Raw genomic sequence first — 21,766 nt, 5'->3', positions numbered from 1 at the left:
CTGCAAACTGTCAAACAGAATGGAATGACTTACCCAGGAAGTCATCAGCTGAGAAGTGATCTGCATCCCATACTTGTAAATTTAACCTTGGTGGAATCTTATACTCTGATTCATCCCAAGAAAAGAGAGATTCCTTCTTGGAAATCACAATCTTCTCCTCGGCAGCGAGGTATTCAAATGGAAATATAAACCTCCAGTTGAAATTTCCCTCACCAGTGAGTGATCTGTCAACAGAAGTAAAGCACTCTCAGTCTCATAATACTCTCTGAAATTTTTGAAAACATTGCAGTCTTTCTCTTTTTATTCTTTCAAGAAGAAATCGTAAATCCCAATACCAGCAAAGTGGGATAACATCAGACTTCATTAGCTCCACTGGTAAACCTACTGGTCAATAAAATAACACTTCTTGATCAGGACATGAACAGAATACAGTGCATATTAATTCTTGTATCCTTTCCTTGATGTTTTGAAAAAATGATAATTGTTTAAGAAAACTAGGTGAGAAATACTAACCTGTAATGGATATCAGTTGCCTGCAAGTCATCCTGACTTCCCTTCAACCACCTATGAACAGAAAATATTCATTAGATCTCCACAGTCATGTGATCAGTCATAAACTGAAAATGGATGTAAGTTCATTCATATGCAGATTTTGAGATGTTGCATTACCTGACAGTAAGAAATTTCTTTTCTGTTATTTTGTTCCAGTCGGCTTCAGAAAAAGTATATTGGAGGTGATATTTTTGATACAGATGGATTTATATAAATGAGAAGTATGTTGAATAATGACATATGCTATGATGATTATGATATTGTCAAATAAAAGGCAGTAAATTCTGAAGTACAAAGGCAACAGCATAAATGATTGACTTATTAAACTTTTCTTTGAAATGAAGAGATATCACACAACAACTGATGAGTATTCTAACTCACCCTTTGACATAGATGTCACTCATCTTTTCACCGGTAAAGAATGCATCATCTTCCAAGATGACATCATCTGTGTTCCAGATAATACATCTCAGCTCATACTTCTTGGGTTTTCTTGGTGAGATATCAACAGGTGCACCTGGGCTTGGCATGTCCATTGGAAACATATCAACCCACATCTCAACTTTACCCTGATATCAATGAAATGGAAGTAAATGTTATTGGTGGAATCTTGCAATATGATACACTGATAACATTAATATATTATTAACAGAAAATCTTACATGGTTGCTCATTTAGAAGAACTTTGCTCTTCATAAATGTGAACTGTCATACTGTAGTGTGGATAATTCATTTATACACTATGCATGCACAAGAAAAAATCTAATTTTGTTCAGTTTGAATTTTGTTAGCCCAAGTTTTGACACATATTGTAAGAACACTGGGCTGATAAGGCTCCACTATGAAAACAATCTAGTTTTCTCTGGGGCCAACAAAGCAACTGGGCCCCCTTGGATTATGCAATATGTAAATTGTTTCGATGTAAATCCATGTTCTTCACTCTTGCCCAAGTATACACAGACTTAAAACTCAACATAAAAAACTGGACAACCCTACATGAACAAGACATCATTTTCATAGATATCATTTTCTGAACAGCAACAAAGACAGATTAGGTTTGCATAATGTCAGTCAGTGTATTAAATATATTCCAGTGAAATCCCCCGCTAAATATTTAGTGCAAAGCAAGTCAGAAGATGAAGCGATATTGCATCTATACCTGTTCAATACCAGGTTTATTTGGGTTGTACAATGGTCTTGTTTCCACATGTTCAGGCACCAATTTACAACCTTTGGGAATTTCATCCCAGTGTTTCAGTGCCTCCAGTGCTAAATGTTCATCTGTTGGTTTCTTATGACCTAAGAGAAACAAAGACAGGAGTGATTAGAATCTTCAACTTGCAAGAGACTTGTTAGTTTCAGTTTTTCTTTTATTTTTTGTCAATTTTAGTGATCCATGCATACAACAATTTTTATGACCTCAGTAAACAAAGACAGGTGTAATGAAGAATCTTTTAGGTTGCAAGAAACTATTTAATAGTTATGGTTTTTCTTTATTTGTGGTCAATGTTAGCAATCTACACATAGAACAATTTTGGGTTTGTTTTCTGAACGTCCATACATCAGAATGACAAACACAAAATGTTGAATCGATCCAATTTCACGCAAATTAGAATGTCACTGTATCAAATGTGTTTAAAGGTCTGAGAATGTCAGTATTGTCCTACCTCTGACAGAGTAAAAAATAATTATCAACAAAAGACATACAAATATCAATTAAGAGGAAACTAATAGAACAAAGTGAAGGTTTCCTGTATGAATACAAAAATTAACATTCCTTGAAGAGGTAATACAGTCACCAATATCGGAAAATATGGACATATGTTGACACTGTTACACTTTCATAACATGTAACTGTATCAATAGAAAGATTGGTTTTTTAAGATGCTATGGCAGTAGTGTTCAGTAGCTACATCTTTGGTGCATATTGCACACGCTCCCAGCATGCCATTAAAATTTAAACATATCTAAAGAGACATGCATTTAAAGTGTATCTCCATCATCCTATAGCCATTGTGAATGAATCAGTCTAAGCCAGGTATTTCTATTGACTGTGCTTCAAAGTACAAAAACGAAAGCAAGCACCAGGCATTTTGACGAGTATTTATAAACTTAGGTGTTACACCCATTTGTGTATCAATATATGAAGAAGAAAATTAAAGCCAAAAAAATTTAAGCCACCCATTTGGCAAATAAAAACAATAATAAAAACAATGAAAAGGATAACAATCCACAATTTCTAGTCAACTAAATGACTTTTATAAAGAGAATGTCACCGATTGGCAAAAAATCATCATCCACTCATTTGATGGATTGTGACCCAACGTGAAAGGTCATGCATATCCAGAACCTTGTTTTTTCAGCCATTACAAGACACCAGCACCATCTTCTTCATAGAGTCATCAAAGTTGTTCATTTGACATTATTTCCCCTTACCTAGACTGTTTTTCAACTCAATAGGTGCAAAAAATATTTTGCCGTTGACAGTGACATGTCCCATTGGTTCATGATGGTGAAGCTGAGGGAGGTGTAGATCCACATTTAACTGTGGCACTCCATCAATATGCGGTACTTGCAGATTGGGTACCTGCAGACGTGATGTCTGTACTGTGCCCTGTCCTCCATTTGCATGTCCATTTGCAAATGCCACTGCTGGGACAGCTTTTGTGCGTGCAGAGTGCCAAATAAAATTGGGATTCAAAAATTGAGTAATCCTATTACCTATACAAAAGTTACTAACAAGTTCTCTACAGGTTCCAAAAGATTACTTACAACATCTGGAACTTACTGTCAATCAGATTTTAACATTTCAGTGGCAATTTTATCCTTTCAACACACTCTAAACCCTAAAACCATACACTTTAGCTGTTTGTGTGTTTGACCTCCCAAATTTTCATGTAGTCCAGTTTACCATGCAATTCCTTCTCTCACTATACCGGTATAAGCAAACTCAGATTATTCTTTGAAATAAATTACAACTTTTGAAGAAAATCGTTGTCATTTAAGGTAGCTACATACCTTTTAGACACTTTCAGATTTTTATTTTTTTCTCAATTGAACACGTCCCAAACCCCAATAAAGTATACATTTTCTGAAAGCCCTGATATAGAGCTATCCGACCGAGTACAGTACACGGTCATTATTTGCATAAGAGTCACGTGACAAGCGTTTTGCTGAACCTTCCAAAAACCGGGTTTCCCGCCCTATGCGAACACGCTGCAAGATTTCCGGTTGGAATTTCTTCATCGACAAGCCTTGACAATATCCTTCAAACCGTGTCTGGGATTTTCTTTATATGCCTTTGTTTTTTTTAATGCGCTCTTAAGGTGTTAGATGAAGGTGCTTTTCAAGGAATTTTAATTATCACGCCATATAATTTGAATGGAACCTCCGGGAAAAAATCGCAGACACGGTTTTTGAAGGATATTGTCAAGGCTTGTCAATGAAGAAATTCTAACCGGAAATCTTGCAGCGTGTTTGCATAAGGCGGGAAAACCGGTTTTTGGAAGGTTCAGCAAAACGCTTGTCACGTGACTCTTATGCAAATAATGACCGTGTACTGTGCTTGGTCGGATAGCTCTATATCAGGGCTTTCAGAAAATGTATACTTTATTGGGGTTTGGGACGTGTTCAATTGAGAAAAAATAAAAATCTGAAAGTGTCTAAAAGGTATGTAGCTACCTTAAGCTTCAACAGTAACCCTCCAGAATCTCAAAATTAAAAATGAAATACTGAGATTAGGTTTCTGGCAAGTGTTCATCCAGCAGGCTGTGTTGCACCTGGCGTTAACTCTGCACTCCTGAGTACAACCTTCAATGAATAATAACTTTTCATGTCACCTTCATGGGTGTTTTGGATGTTAAATTCAAATATTCTGTTGCCTTCAGGTCTTGTCTTTCATCCTATTTTACTGTGGCAGTACATGTCAAAGACCTAGATGTCTACATGTCAGCACACAGCAGCTCCATCTACAGAACTATAGATCTTTGGTTCCTGTAGGATATCTTACATGCTCTATACCACTGGTCACAATGTCACAACATGCTAATTTTCCACAGCTTTCATGACCCATGAATGATTGTCAGTATTTTCCATACCATATCTGTAAATGACGCTGTGTCGCATTTTTCAAGACACACAGAACTCAATTATGATTTGTCAGAATATGTGTACAGGAACTTTATCATGACATGGTGACCATTTTTCCAATGATTTTTTTCTTAAACTTTTACAGCAACCCTTTAGTCATATACCAGCAATACAAGCCATGCACTTTAACAGCACTATGCACTAGATATTTCAGTCTAAGGAGATATTTTAGCTTACATCAATACCATATTTTACCCCACGCAGGTTTAAAGCTTTAGTAAATTTAATACAGATCTTTTTCATAAGACAGATGCAATTTCCTTCTTTACAGTGAAATTCCAAGCTGCGTACACAGCCTTCTAATATTTACTACATAAGCTACCATTGCCGTACAAAAACTTATCATGACCTAGTCATAACACTTTTATATGATGAACTTGAATGAGCTTCACTGCAAGTGTTATTATGATTTTGCTGTGTACACAGATTGTACTGATGTCTGCTAAAGAGACAAAAACAGAAACAAGACAGCTAAGAGACACAGAAATCAAATGCTGACACAACAGGGAAATATCTTCATGACTACCATTATGTCCAACTCAAGTTTATATTCAGTTGGTAGAGATGGACAAAGCTAGAAAGGTTAAGTCTACTTAAAATACAAAACAGTGCATGCATTGATGACAATTTACTGCAAGAAAACCTTGAAAAAGAGGGATAAACCGAGTGATTCAGAAAATGTAAAATTTACTCTACACACCGGTACAGTGCAGTACATCAATTAAGTTATGCTGTATATTCATCCTTACTCCCACTGCAAGAAGGCATTGTCACTACATCAACACTCACCATTTTCATCTTCAATATCTGTTCTGCCAGTGAATGTCCTATCAGCGACTTTGACCTTGCTGTGCGAGTAGTGTGGTCCATCAAGTTTGAAGTCTTTGCATAGTTTGGCTAGTACCTGGGTTGGTTTACTCGGGTCCCTCCAAGTGTTGTAACCATGGCTACAAGACAAAAGTCAAACACATCAGAGATGCAACAAAGAACTATCTGCTAATAAGGTTGACAGTGATATGGTACAGGTATAAGCTGCCTATGATAACAAATAAAACTGAAATACTTCAACAGACGACGGGCACATCTTGGAACCCATGCAAAAATTGTAGAGAAAACTGTAAGGCACTGGCTTACATATTTGCAAAACAGTACTCCATTGTGATAAATACTTTCCAGGGCCAGGGATGTAGAAAATTTTGGTTACAGGTGGCAAAAAAAGTGCACATTAAGTTTGTGCAAAAAAGTCCTGATTTTTAACTAAAACTAAATTTTCACAGCCGGCAAATTTTAGCTGACAGCCGGTAGTTTTTGCCAGCTGCCAGCTATTTTCTACATCTCTGCTTTCCCATGATATTATCACTGATATCAGCTGCAAAATGACTTACATTGCATATTCCTCAGATATACCACACACAGCTCTGTGTCTGCTGTAGTATCTGTTTTCCAGATCAATCTTGGACTCTCCAATCAAGTCATCCACACCAACCAAATCCCAGTCATATATCTGGACAGTCAGCATTGATTCCTGGGGGAAAGTGGCTTCAAACTCAAAACACCTGATAACAGACAGTTTTCACCAATTAATAATCATCTTGGATACAGTATAGGAACTTTTGTAATCAATAAAATGCAAAAATAACCCTAAAATACACACATGAAAATGCATTAATGATGAAACTTTATATGACATATAGATATTTGAAAACACTCAGTATTTCTAAATGCTCAGTTTATTCTGGAACTACTGCATCCTTTTACACAGATTTTGTAATTTACACAGAATAAATATCATAGGTATGACTAACACCATGGACATTCCATCTGTACATCAGCTTTTCATATGACAATTATTTTATATAAAAAGAATGGCTGAATGTATACGCTGCAGCAACCTAAATTTGACTGGTATGGGGTACACACAATCACATGACATTGTGTGTGTGTTCAACAGGCTTTATAATTAAAAATATATATTGGCAAAGTGGTTGTATCAAAGACACCAAAGTCAACAGTTGCGAAGATAATGCTGACAATGTTCTGTTGACTCTTTCACCAATATGGTTTGGCCCAAACCCACTGTTATCAATGGTGATTTTGGACCTGTTGACTAGGAACTGGGGTGAACAGATTAATAAATACAAGAGATGTATCTGTACAAAGCTTGTACAGGAACACACTCATTGATGAACTTACTTGCCAAATGTTGGATTCAATTGCTTGGATATATAATTCTCCTTATCATTCACTTTATTCTTTCCAAGAAGTAACACAAGGTATGGATCAGCCTGTAATACAAGTATTGATAATGCTGTAATGCCAAACGTTAGAATCATTCTAATGATCCACAAACAAACTAAATCTTTCCACCTGTAATATTACATCACAAATTGCATTCATTTTCTTAAACTATTATGATGAACTTAACGTTTTTGGCACATTCAGTGTGATTCTTTCAGTTTATCAGTTGATAGAGAATTGGGGACTAAGACTGAGTGCAAAAGCACATTGTCAAGTAATTAGTAAGTCAACATGTATACTGTGTTCATCAGTTTAAACGTCCAAGAGAAAATCCACAAAAGGCCTGAAAGACTATCTCCTACGAGAACACCTTGCTCTGTATTAATGTGCATACATAACAGATTAGATTCAAAGGTCATACAAATTCAAGATGTAATTATCTAGTTTTGTGAGATTCTAGTCACAGTCACTTTTTTCTCTCCACAACAGCATTTGCATCATTTATTGGAAAGCAGTCCATAATAGGTCTTGGTAATGCAATGTACATACAAGTTGACAGGGCTAGGCTTGATCAACTTTGTATGATGAACTGTAGTTGAGCAATGGTCTCAGAATCACCCTACCTTGCCATTCATGTCAGCTGGATGGAGATCGATGGCCTTCACAATATAGACCCTGACTAAGACATGGATTGGGTCATTATTTGGAAGGTTTTGGAAAAATCCAAACTGTGGATCTGTTCCAAATGGTGTGACATCCTCTATGTCATCAGGTAGTGGCCATTTGTATACCATCATTGATCCCTAGGGAAAGCAATAATGTATTGAATTTGTTGAGATCAATCAGTACAATTTCCTTTGTACTGGTATTGTTCATTGATGAATTAAAAAAAAAAATTCAACCCATGCCATTCTGTACAACAGATTAAGTTTCTGTTAAAGTGGACCTGAGAAATAATACTCCAGCACTACACTGCAGTTGAGTGGTTTTTGCGAAAACAAACACATTGACTTTCAACTAATCCAGAAGTATGTTTCAGATTTACATACATATAATGTAGATAGAATATGGACAACACAGGTCCTGGAATGAATATCACACAATCACTTTGGGATGGCAAAAACATGAAGTGCTTTTCAGCAGCTTTTGTAAATAAAAATGTGTTAGCATTTTATGTGTGTGTGAAATAATGTACTACTAAAAAGAAAGAGGTAACATCTTCTAATTTGAACAAGTAAAAGGGCAAAATTGACAAATGAATACCATGTGAATATTACTCATGGATTCTGGGATTTTTAAGGGTAATAGTACTGATATTATTAACCCTTTGAGCGCTGTAATTTTCCTGCCAAAATTCTAGTGCAACATTTTACCAATTTTTATGAATTTTTCTGTACTTTTTTATAATTTTGGACCACATGGACATCACATTTCATTGGCTACAGTTTTTTTCTCAAATATTTTGGTAAAAATCTGAGAAAAATTGAGTGCAATTTATTTTATAAAGGGGACAAAAATAGACTTCGGCACTCAAAGGGTTAACACAATCAAAGTTTCACGCAAAAACTTCAACTTCAATAAATAAAATGAGGTCATTAGAATATTCACATTAATATTATCATCAGAAACTTTCTGGACATGACCAACTTTGAAGAATGAAATACAGTGCAAACCATTGCTATGCACAGTATGATACATAAAGCACACAGAAATATTCATCATTTACCTTGAATTTACCAACCACTCTGCTTTCATTGTCCTCTGCTCCTTCACCTGTATTCTTGCCACGGTACAACTCAAAGGTGTGCAGCCATTCTCTGAAACCATTGAACTCTGGAACTTGTTCAAGTTCACCAGGGTAGATCTAACAATAAAGATTAACAACATTCAAACATGGATAACAAAAACATATATTCAATGAATATTGAAGAAGAGCAAAAGGTAAAATAACTTGGTTATTTAACCCTTTTCCTGCCAGACAGTATCACTTTCCCATCTGCCAAGACAGTAAAAAGTGGTATTGAGCCAAAACCATATGTATTTTCACCCACTTGGCTTGGTATGTTATAGTAGCTTTAGTCTGTAAAAATCATGTTTACAGTATCTCTGTCTTAAGGAACCTTCAAATCTTCAAGTCTTTGTTAAAATGCACCATATGGGACATGTTTTGCTTTACTAATTTTAACCAACTTGAGCTGATGGTGAAATATGAACTTGGCAGGAAAAGGGTTAAAGAAAGCTAGCCTATTTTACATTGATCTTCTTGTAGCGTATAAAATACTAAGGTGGCACTGATTTCTTTAAGACACACATCTCAAGTAAATTTTGGTAAAAACAGAAAATATTACTAGTTTTGATAGCCAGGATTTTTGTATAAAAGTCCATCCTTGAAAACAAAGTAGTTTAAATTGATAATTTGCTGGGTTTAAGTATGCAGATGTATATGAGAACTCTCATTTATTTTCTTTGAAATTTCATATATCATCATTGCTTGATATGAAAACTTAAACTGGCACACTTCAAAATTCATCGCATAATACCATGCTAGATGTAAGCTGTTTGTTTGTGATTTACATAAAATTATATAACTTTCGTTTCACACAAAGTTTGAAGGAGTTGAAGACAGAGAAAGTACCAGTAAAAGATCTGCAAAGGTTGAAGGATCTGCATCCTAGAGAAATATTTGATATCCAATTTGAAAATAAAGTGGGTTGCCTTTGAATGATGGTAAAGCATGACAAGCAAGATAGGAGACAAGAATATATAATCTTAGTGAACTCTGTCAACCATTACGCTTAGTAGTCTCTGAAAACGTTAACAAGCTTTCATTCGTCAGTATATGAAGGAAAATCCTTTCGTAATTTCTCAATGTCAAAAGCAATTTGAAGTCAAGATCATTCAATCCATTTTAGGTTTCTATATTATAATTCAAGACAACATCACAACATCATGACTAAATGGCTTCTCTTGTGATGATCATAACACAAAATACGAAGTAAATCAATATTTGTCAAATTTGGTAGATGAACAAGGAAGTTATCTTTAGCTTAAACATTAATGTTTTTTAAATGAATTTCATTGTCGTTTTAATAATATTAAAATGCACAAAAGTTTGAAAGCTTGTTAAGTTTTCTACGTCCATGCATTGATTCAAGATTCAATATCTGTCACTTAAAATGGATTAACTAGCTCCGATCTTTCTTGAGTGAGTAGAGTGTGAGAATTTTTGCTAGTGCATGTGCCTTAAGAAAGAGAATAAGTATAAGTGTGTTGTTAATGAAATAGCCATCACCATTGAACCTGGAACAATACTGAAAATAGGGTTACCGTTATGTTGACTATGTCCGGCTCGTCCTACGATACGACAACACACGACAGGGCAGGGGTTGAGGTAACAAGGACATGCATGCATGCAAAGAAATTGACAAAAAAAGACAAATACACTAATCAATATAACAATAAATTATCTGATTACAAGAAGACGTTTGACATTACACTACAAGCGTACACTCTGCAGAGGGAAGACATTCAGCATTGATCATCTCCAGAAAAAAAAACTATCACTATGAAATTAATTTTTCATATCATAACAGTTTTTATCGTATCGTTCAAACCATTTGTGTTTCTGTTCTGCTTTTCTTTGTAATTGATTTCAAATACAATGCTGCAAGCATAAATGGCATTCCTTTAAGTATCTGTATTTGACTGCATGAACTGGTTGTGCACATGTATATGGTGGAATTCCTGGATGTGCACACATGCCCACCAGTGTAGCTTTATAAATGTCAAATGGTCTTGGTTTCATACATTGTGAAAAGTAAACATTTATTACTAACATTTGTCATCATGTCATATAATACCTAACAAACTAATTGCACTAGAAATTGTCATTACAGATCAGAGTCAATCATTCAAATCTCTTTAAATTCCTTTGGAAACAAGAAATGCTTGATATGAATCACTACCTGCGACTTACACAAATTTCAATTTTTTTCATTTTATAGGGAAATGTGCATTAAATCACATTTTCTGGAGATCATCATATGATGAAATTATGAATGCCATTAAAGACCCCTTAGGAGCTGGATTTTTCTGTTTCTTGGAGATAATCGCACATAGCTTGAGGAGTCTAATACAAGAGCCACGTGGTTCTGCAAGAATTGATTCCAAAACAGTGAGAGAAAATACCAGTATTTTTCCATCACCTAGCCACTGCTTATTAATTAAAAGTGAAATTTATCAGCTGGCAAAATATCTCAATATTAAAAGCATATTTCCATACATACCATTACATGGTCACTGAAAATTAGGGGGCATAATCAATGTCAAAATATGGCTCCATATAAGCTAACACTGTATGAATCTTACTACCCTTTCACCCCTCTAGTTTAGTATGCCAGTCCTATCATGTGACTGGGAACAAAAGGAGACACCAAAGAAACCCAAGGTTAAAAGGGACCACAAGTTTTGTGTATCCGTCTGGTCTATTTTGCCAGCTGCTAAATTCCAGATGTAACAGACAAGACTTTGAATAAAAAGATTTCAGAGAAGAGCACACTGCTATTGTAGATTGCTTCTGTTTGGTTTTCTATAGGGAAGAATGATCCGCTGCAAGTAAAAATGTTATTTCACCACATCATTGAACAATGGTTTGAACTGATGGATGCTAGCAAAAGGAACCAGTGTAATGGTAGTTGTATTCAAGTTTTGCATGAATTTGAATTTTGTACACAGATGGCTAGAATTGTTGACAAATCTGTTCATCAGAGTACTCAGCTGTAGGAAGCCAAGGAACTGCACGACTATGCAAGAAACAAAAACAAAAGAATTGATAAGTGCTACCACTTCTGGCGCTCCAAGGCTGATGACTTTGATAAACTCAGTTGTTGAGAGGCCTGCTTCAACTATAAACCTGGTTTCTGTGTAACCACACTACAGTTCAAACCATTGTTGATAACTATTACTTTTTCTTTGTGTGGCAATGCACCTATCAGCAGTGCTCTGCTTTTTACCATGTCCTTAGTTTTTCTCATTGCATAAACTACAACACTTTGGTGCTTGGCAAGATTTTTTAATCAGAAATTACAGCTGCATATTCCTTTATAATTTGTGTACTGTTTACAGTTATAATGTAAAGTTGATGGAAAATAGCTTAGTAGCTGAATATTAGTACAGCTCTCATTGTGTACCTTATAACGTGGTGGATTAAAAGAATAATCAAACATTGTCTTTCTACCTCAGTGTGTCTGGTTTTTTTTGTCAAAACTATACCTGGTTTTATCACAATGGAGTTTTTAAATGAAATATTCACACTGTCCTCTATTATTATGAGGTAGAGTTGGAAACAAGAAACATTTCATCCTACGTTCATTCTGAAGCGATAACTTCATTACAAGCTTGGAGTGAAGACAGTTGAGATACGTCTCATTCATGCCACGACAGTCGTAAAAAAAGGTTGAGATACAGAATCCACACATAACAGACTTAGCAGATTCCTCTGTTAAATTTGATTAAGAATTATCCTGGCACCACCATTCAAACTTCTGATACTGGGATGAAAGTTAGGTCGAACACGTCGGTATTTTCCCCAACAATTGAAATTTCTACCAATTCAGACATGAACTTGTGTTTGATGGTTGACGATTATTTGTATATTTGTGGTTTTGTTTGAATTGTATCAGATTTGAAAATGATGATGCTGAGATAAACTATAGCTGAATTCCTCTCAGAATTTTTGGCCCAAAAACATATTTGAATGCAATCTACACTACCAAGAAACTTTTGAACAGACTTTAAAATCTTCTTGAATGACAAATTTTGTTAGTGAATGTTACTCGTGATAAAGATTCTCTCAGAGAGGGGGGCATGTTTCTTGGTAGAGTAGAAAGATTTCAAAACTCACCCACAGATCTTCCTATAAATTCACAAAAGACAAAATGAATAAAACATGCATTAAGCATACACATTCATAAACATAACAAAAATCACATTGGTGTAAAACAATACAGTCTGGTATAAAACATGCCACATACGGTACACAGAATTGAGGTTGCATTTTGCATTATTTTTGTCCCGATCCCAATTTTTTAAAAGTGTTTTTCAAATGCTCAATTTATCTTTCCTCATGGAAAAGATTGGCATCAATTGCAGATATGGTCTAATGCTTTAATTTTACCATATGGTGCCTTTGGTTTTTAAAGGAAACATATAAATACTACTGTGGATCAGATTTGGAAACTGTCGCTATAATATCTGTGATTGGACTAGACCTCAACATGTGACTTCATTTACATATGACTCTGTGCAGAGTATTTGTATCAACATGCAACAAAAGCTGAGGCACATCAGATTGTGAAATTACAATAAAGTATTCAATTCATCTGAATCTGAATCTGAATCTGACTTTGACATGCCAATGCAAAAGATTAAGAAAAGCATGCATAAAGTATCTGGACCTGCAGAATAGGAAGTTTAAGACTTAGAGTGTTGTTACGGCTGAAATGAAGCATAGATGTTAATAGTCTTTCTTCTTGCATTAAAATCAAATACCGCAATTTCATTTTAATACCTGTAATGAAAATATGTGAAATGACATAGTTGAATACAGATTCCCTGGCCATTTATTATTTTGACAAAACTATTATTTTCAAATGACATCAATAATGCTAATATAAAGCATAAGCAAGATTAATCCTGGATTCTTGCTGTTGGAAAAGTGTCATGCATTTCACATGCCATCTGTGTTTTAATGTCAAGCAAACAATCTTTGACCTTTACCAGGAACCTACACAGTTATCCCATCATGCAATACAGAATTCAAGCACATGGTGAGGCCCGATGATAAATTCTTTCTCATATCTTATATTGCAGTATGTACAAAAGAAATGAATTTTTATGCAAAATTACAGCAGGATAATTTGCCTCAAGAAATGAGAAACAACTGCAGGCCCACCTATATATCTCCCATCACAGTCACATGCAAAGCTATGTTTGTTGTCAACTGGTTTTTTTTCAAGTCTCACCTTCAGTGTAGAAATTCCAGATTTCTTGCCTTTTCTCTGTGGCTTGGGTGATAACCTATTTGCAATCTTCACTCCTGTGGCAATGGTTTTGAATTTCTTTCCATCCTGACTTATGTCTCCTTTGTTAGAACCGGTCTCATTGACAACAGAGAAACTTACACCATCTGAAGAACAAAAAAAAGAAACCATTTATAAGGACTCAACTGTATGGCAACAAAGTACCTGTATACAACCATATATTATGAATTCAATTGCAACATGGCATCAGCAAAACACTTTTTTCGTAAAATGGTCAATGTCAGCAGTCAGCATTTTCAATACGTTTTGTTATGGAGGCACCACTATACATTCCAAAAAGAAATTTCAAAGCTGTTGAATGCTGAAAGATGAATCAAAGGACTTAGCTACTCATCAAGGATACTGTAACTGTGAACTGTCAAACGCCATATGTAAATGACCAGGTTGATTTGTCCTGAAACTTAACTCAGTAACTCAGTAACTCTAGTAGGTTCAGATCCAATCAAATTATCCCAATGATGGAAGAAATATTGAACTGTCTGCACCTTTCACAACCAAAGCTAAAGATTACACAATCACCTTTGACACTGGTAGCAAGTTGAAAATCTCACAAAATTTGAAAAGGCTTACCTCCTTGAAGTTCACCATTTGGAACCTGTCCATCACTAGTACCTCCACTGACTGCAGTCAGGGTGTCTGGAATTTGATTGTCCAAGTCTAAAGCATCCAGATCACCACCTGTTTCTGCCAGTTCCTCTTGTTTTTTCTGTTGTTCCTGGTTTCACCAAAATGAAAAACAACTTGATGTATCAGCAAAAACTACCATCAGTGATGGGTATACCATGAGATTTTGACAAGTTTACAACATATACCGGTATGCACAGGCAAGAATGAGTGCATGTATGGCGTGAACTATTCAAGACCAAGTGGTATACCCATTGCTGAAGAATTTTCACAGTATATTGAAATTATAATGTGTGAAATGGTCAATAAGGGATTTTTTCCAACTGAGAGCTTTCATGTGTTTCATCTGTGCCGACTTGGAAATATGGCCACTGTCATTATTACACCTTAACTAATCAGATCAATAGATTTTTGTTATCAATACACTGGTAGTCTACATCCGTATTTCTTTAAGCAATTTATTATGTCATACTGTTACATCTATGACATAATGACTCTTGCCAGTCAAACTCAGTTTACACAATACATGAACAGCTATCAACACAAATATTGTTATCACTGTTGTCAACTATTGCCATCAGCATCTGTGTTCATAAATGTCCCACTAAACCTGTGTAGACACCCACAGTGATTGGCAACTTCCAACCCTGGCTTATCAAGTGGTTCAATGTCATCTCTTGCAATAACACTTACCTTTCTCAATGCCTCCTTTGAAGCAAAGTACTTTGACCACCAATCTAAGGTACTTTCATCCAAGCCATCTTTGTCATCTTTCTTTTTCTTTTTGTTGTCTGAGTCTTTATCCTTCTTGCTGTCTTTTCCCTGATTTAAGAAAAAACGCATTCTTTAAGCAATGATTCACACATCTACAATTCCATTTAGGAATGTTATGTACTCGAAATGTGCATTGAATTTGTTACATTAACATCCCTTTCATCTTCCAAAGCAAGTCCCAGGACCATTATGCAAATTAATTTAATTTCCAATGAGAGCAAAGAGCTCTCCCACTGGTGGTTTTTAATATAAATGTTGTCTTGAAGAGCTCCCAAACATGCTGAAAACTCTTCAATCAAGTGAGAAATTTTCTAATCCCTACTGTGTTTTACGCATGCCTATGTGTTGCAACTACAGGCAACTTGTTTATTACTGGGTTACTGTAAAGTTTAAGTGCTTTCTCAATTCTTTGACAATCACATGCTGAAGTGAAGGTATGCCACAGGAAGTGTGTCATCTTATCAGCAATATAAAATTCCACTACTTTGAGTGTCAGGGATACTTAATGTATAATTGTAATTCAGGGTGCATGATGAATGGACGAACAAACTATATCTATCGTGACTCATTATTGAAACTATGTTTCCTTGTCATTTCATAGTAGCAGAGGCTGACAAGACTATGAACACACAATCTGGGATTGCAATAAAAAGACCACATTCAGGAATAGCCCCTCTAAAAAGATTTTAGTCATTGCTAAATTGAAATATTATAAAAATTAAAGAAATAAATAAATGAATAATGAAAAAAAAAATTGAAAATAAGTAAATTAAAGTTAACTAAATAAATATGCATATTTGAATATCAACCTGTGAAGTTAAACATGCACGGTAATTATGCCAGGCCGGATATATGGCTTTGTCCAACTAACTCCTACAAGTGCACATATACTAACAGCCTCATTTTTCTTAAGAAATTCAAAATGTTAGTGGTTAGCACCTCCAACAGAAAAAAACAAATCAACCAATAAAAGGAAGTTAAAAGAAGCAATTCAGATGTCTAAGCAAGATGGCTTGATATATTCTCAGAGACTGATGTCTGAACACAGGAACTACCAAGCCATACAACATGATGTGTATAGATAGGATTAGGTGAGTTATTCATAAGTCAACCAAAGGAAGAACTTTGTGTGTATTCTATGTTGAAGTTTAGAGTGAAATAGTTTCTGACCATAACCCCCTCTTCAAATAAAAATCACCAAAAGAATAGAGAAAGCTGAACACAACCCTGTTAACTAAATAAGATATTGGAATTACAGGAGCAGAAATCTAGAAATGAATTTTGTTAGTGACTAGCAAAAAAATACAAAACAGGAAAGGAGTACTACTAGATAGGTTAGTAGGGAATAGGGCACTGCAGTATGGTTGTACTACACTACCTCATCTGGTGTGTCAGGACTAGCTGGTTCTTCAGGCTAGTGGGTAAAAGTAAGGAATTATATAAGATATAAGATATAATATTATAAAATTACCAACAAAAAATGTCTCATTGGATTAATTAGACTCAGTACATGCATTGTCCCAGTTGAAATTCCCTGGCAAAGTGGAACAGCCTGATCATTAACAAAGCAAGGCTGATCCATTTGACAGGAAACAGGGGATTCTGGTTTGAAACTTTTACTTAAATTCACACAACTATGAGAGTTATTGAATAGATTAGATTAACTGATTATAGGATTAAGCAGGTGCATGAAACAAAAAACACTCCTGATGATGGCAAAACACCATTACGGCAGCTTGGTAGCTACAAATTATTATAACGATATATTCCAAACATGATGAAAATACTATCACCCATTATAAGGCAGATTTTCCCTCTGGAAACATTTTTTTTTTATTCAACAATTCAACGAGTAAGAACCGTATTGTTTTTGTTAACACACTACAATGCAAAGCAAGCATAACTACCGGTACACTGGATGTAGCATACAACATGGAGGCTTGACTGTTTATGATACACTGAAACAAAACTGGTGATGTATGCTTTGCAAAACAAAATGGAAATCACTACCTTTGATGGAATAAACAACATCAGTGTACACAGTGCACAGCCCTGCTCTGTTTTCATGATTTATTATCATTATCTGTGAGTTGGTATCTTCACTTAATAACTCTAAGATCTTGTATTTCTGCAATTTCTACAAACTCTGTTATCTATTTTTACTTCTTTGTTCTGGTAATGGTGTTTCAATGCTATTGGATTACTTGTCCTGGGTCAGGGCTTGGGCAAACAAGTTCTGAACTGAGCTGAACTTTTCAAAAATGAAGGCACATTGCTCTCTTCTTTCATGGACATTTTCAATACTATGGCAAATCAACGGATGTGTCACCAGTTAATAAATATTCAAATTATGAATCTACTACACAGTTATTCACTCAGGCAAAGTACTCTCTGCCTTCAGTATCTGTTGATGATGTGAAGATTTCAGAGAATCAGACTGATGAATGGTATCATACTATACAGCGCCCTCAGTGTCACTAAAGCAAAATTCTGAACATTGGCTTTGCCAAAGATCTTACTATTCATCCAACAACACAGTTATTTTATTATAATCTTAGTTTTTGAAATCTATGAATTTCTCAGTCACTATGATACTGCAAAACTTCTACCATCCAAGATAACCTAACTTGGCAAGAAGTAACTATAGAGAGCAACTGATAGGTACACAACAGATGCTACAGAGTTTGACCAGATCTAAAATCACTGACAACACCGAAAACTGCACTAAATATTATTTATCATGCAGAAAGCCCAGACAAAATTGCCTTGGGTAGAGCAGGTTAAACTTACATGACGTTTATCATATTTATGACTGAGTTGCTGATTTAACATGTCACAAAAAGTGGTATCATTTTGCTTTCCAAGACTCTCACAGTAACCATATCAAGTGTGTAGGATACATTTTGTGTTTCCGATGACAAATACAGAATTGCTTAATGATTACAAACTTTGGATTAATGTTAAATGCAGTTCTCTAGGACATAACAGATATACTAACCAATTGATAGCTAAGACATAACAGCTCAACGCTCATCGCAAATTGTTCCAATGTCTATACACCTGATTAATATGACATATCTTTTACAATTTTACAAAATTTGAAACAGAATGTATGATGGAGTGAGTTGCCAACCTTGCTAGGGGTGTCCGTTGGTACACTGATGACAGTTGATTCCTTGATCAACGGTTGATGAGGACCAGGAGACGATTCCATGGAGATAGTAATATCACCAGGTTTAGCCGGTGGTGCCAAATGAGCTGGAGATCCCTGGGCTTGATGTGTGGCAGCTAGTTGTTGTGTCAGACCTGACGGATATCATTTGAAATACAACTGAGTTATGAAGATGGCAGCACAGGACTAAGCCTTGATAATAAAATTCAAGCCTGACAACTAGACATTTCAAGAGTGATTAGTAATCAAACACATCTAAGACAACTTGCATGTAAGTGAACTCAATATATCAAGCTGTGAAATGCATATGTAGGAAACGCAAAGGAAAGCAAAGTTGGCAGACAACAGACAGAGAGAAAGTAAAAATCAGATATCACTGGCAAACCCATATTAGCATGTTAGACTGAAATTGAATTGACTCAAGGCATTAGTGGGATGAGTTGAGTAGTATCTTGAAAGCAAGGGAAACCTTCAGGCTTTGCTTGGAGTGTTTGACCATTAGTAGCTGTATCATTAGCATTAACTTTGTCATCTTGGCTATTTTGATTATTTTGTTCCTCGGGTTTAATGTCACCATTGGATTGTGGTGGGCCGTTGTCAGTGCTTTGTGGCTCCTCCTTGTCGTTATCTGGTTATGTTTGAAGAAGATTAATTAACATTTGTCATGGAAGACTTTACAAAGCTGACCACCCTTGCTAAAATTAAAGTGATCATTCATACAAAGGTGTACAATGAGGTGATTACACTTGTTACAGATCTAGGGGTGATGTGAGTGACTTGATCATTAATGTCAACAATATGCAAAGTTGGCCCATATTCCCTAGATCGGAAATGAAGGAGTGAGGTGTGTCTGTAGCTAGAATGAATGAGAGTGATACAATTTCATTCTGTAGATGACTCTTAATAGGGCTATATAGGTTCATTTGCATGGATTGACTTATTTTAGCAAAGTTCTATGCACACCATGATAATGTGATTCATCATGTTATAAGAATGAACAAATCTTCAGAGCATTGGGGATACAACAACAGATGAGCGAATGTTTTAACTTTCATAGATGTCAAGGATGGAAACTCTTGAACCCATAGCCAACAGGCAAGAGTTGTAACTGTAATGCTACTCTCTAATCCTCCATGATATATTGTGTAGAGAGGTGTTCAATATTAAAACTACTTCAGCAAAGTCTAACTTGACAGAATAAATCAATCATGAGCCACCATAGGTGAAATATCCCACCTCATGTAAATTTGGAACACAATTTTTACAGCCCATCATGAATTGAGTACAATACAGCTGTTTTTATTACAATTACGCTTGGAGGGTATTTTACAAAACAAGTTAGTAATACCCTTTATACATGTATCAATACATTTATAAGTGTTTTACTCTATGCATTTTACTCTGACAACTACTAACTTTAAACTGCCCAGATGGCAGACAAATTCCATTTTGCTTGATTCATGGCTTTTAAAAAAGTCTCTAAATTCCCATGAGGTAGGACATTTCATCTATGCTGGCTCATGATACAAAGTGGCTCTTTGGCATGTTCATGTACACATTACTGAGCGGAAACATGTATTTCTGCAACATTGTGTTATGGTGTTTGCATAAACAACCGAAAAGAGGTTTGGGGCTGAGAGAATTATGGTAACAAATATAATACAAAATATATTCTAGTAGTTCCCTTACCTGCCAACCCAGGGAGTGCTCTCTGTGGTGTCTTTTTCACTTTGGGTATGTATCTGAACTTCTGTATTGAGGTGATCACATGAGTTCCTACTAGCGTGAAGCGACCAAATGTGCGGCAGTCAACAACGCGAATGTTGATTGGAGGACAATAGATCTCACGCTCTGGCAGTTCCTGTGAAACAAAGACATATGACATGGTTTCTATTCTGAAACTATCTGCAGCTATCTTGATAAGACTAATACTAAGAAATGTACCAGTTTGTTTCATTCATGTGTCAAATATATGTACAAAGTGCACATAGACTTTTAGCACAACTAGGAAATTAAGACTTTGAGATACAGACTGTCACCCATCCATCAAACCTTAAATAAACCAGTCATCTATTCCAAAGGTTCTGAAAATTACAAAATTTCTCTTTGAAAAATTGCATCAGTTATAGTCATTGACAGCATTCTATATTGTGCTTGCGTATTCTGAGATGTTGGTTCACTGTGCCATGGAAGGTATCCTTAGTGTCATGCTGGCTACAAAAATTACATTTGCGTGCAGATTCAGTTTTCATATTTCAATTCACTGTATACATGTTCAAGACATACCACTTCAATGAATTTGACTGGCTGGCTAAAGTTGGGATTCTTTTTGGTGTTTTCAATCACCGTTGATGAGACAACTTTTCCAGCACATTCCACATCTACTCTTGGTCGGTCAACTGATGTCAGCTGTAATCTCTTCATTTCACGTACACCCCAGAATAACACCTGACAAACGGAACAATAATAAAACATTATCATTTATCTGTAACAATCGTTGCCTATAGATTGTTATTACATCAAATCTTACTACTGAAGTCAACGCAGTGATGGTGTAGCACAAACTTAAAACCATAGAGGACTGAGTCAATTTACAGTACCTTATCATTGCCTCATTGTGTACCTATTTGGAAGACATCACAACAACTTGTTTTTATGTGCTACTTGAAAAACACCATGGTTTAGCCAAAACCCAGTATTATCATCGATGATTATAGACCTCTTAACAGGGCACTGGGGCAATCAGGTTTACTCTTTCATGGAGCACCAAATTTTGGCAGACCCAAATTATTTTCAGGCAACCCGTCATTTCAATGGACTTTACTACAGTTAAAGGTATACTGTCACCTGTTCCAATTTTGCCACAGTTACCATGGAAAGAGAAAATCTAACCAATCACCGATTTTAAGCGGGTGGCCGCTTATTAAAAACAGATATGGGCATTTTGAATACCAAGGAACGCCTCTCTGACCATATATGGACATATTTAGATTACAGGTGACTGTATACCTTTAACACTTTCTCTTTCATTTACAGTTTATGATGTTTAACCCTTTCACCCCAGTTCCCTGTGCAGGTCCAACTTTAACATAGAAAACAATGGATTTGGGACAAACCATGGTAGTGAAAGGGTTAAAACTTGCAGCAAATGTTCTCT

General features: G+C 35.7%; 1 protein-coding gene across 36 annotated transcripts in view; it reads right to left on the bottom strand.

Moving 5' to 3' along the window:
- Positions 1-21,766, bottom strand: part of LOC139132862 (otoferlin-like) — a 138,130-nt gene that overhangs the window by 25,571 nt on the left and 90,793 nt on the right. For 16 of the 36 annotated variants that reach the window (XM_070699178.1, XM_070699179.1, XM_070699186.1 and 13 more), the window contains 19 exons: positions 20,896-21,057; positions 20,299-20,470; positions 19,079-19,237; positions 18,571-18,743; positions 16,816-16,851; positions 15,357-15,485; positions 14,610-14,754; positions 13,962-14,125; positions 10,267-10,293; positions 8,666-8,803; positions 7,563-7,742; positions 6,895-6,986; positions 6,087-6,257; positions 5,491-5,648; positions 2,989-3,213; positions 1,712-1,851; positions 934-1,121; positions 514-564; positions 34-224 (listed from right to left, as the gene is read on the bottom strand). In XM_070699178.1, coding sequence (XP_070555279.1) covers positions 34-224; positions 514-564; positions 934-1,121; positions 1,712-1,851; positions 2,989-3,213; positions 5,491-5,648; positions 6,087-6,257; positions 6,895-6,986; positions 7,563-7,742; positions 8,666-8,803; positions 10,267-10,293; positions 13,962-14,125; positions 14,610-14,754; positions 15,357-15,485; positions 16,816-16,851; positions 18,571-18,743; positions 19,079-19,237; positions 20,299-20,470; positions 20,896-21,057 — 2,701 coding nt within the window. The remainder of the gene's footprint in view (positions 1-33; positions 225-513; positions 565-933; positions 1,122-1,711; positions 1,852-2,988; positions 3,214-5,490; positions 5,649-6,086; positions 6,258-6,894; positions 6,987-7,562; positions 7,743-8,665; positions 8,804-10,266; positions 10,294-13,961; positions 14,126-14,609; positions 14,755-15,356; positions 15,486-16,815; positions 16,852-18,570; positions 18,744-19,078; positions 19,238-20,298; positions 20,471-20,895; positions 21,058-21,766) is intronic. The other 20 variants (XM_070699192.1, XM_070699206.1, XM_070699196.1 and 17 more) reach the window with 6 other exon arrangements.

Source organism: Ptychodera flava, chromosome 5 (genome assembly GCF_041260155.1).
Source record: "Ptychodera flava strain L36383 chromosome 5, AS_Pfla_20210202, whole genome shotgun sequence".
NCBI lineage: Eukaryota > Metazoa > Hemichordata > Enteropneusta > Ptychoderidae > Ptychodera > Ptychodera flava.
Note: the sequence above shows the minus strand (reverse complement) of the source record. Positions and strands in the feature narration are given on the sequence as shown.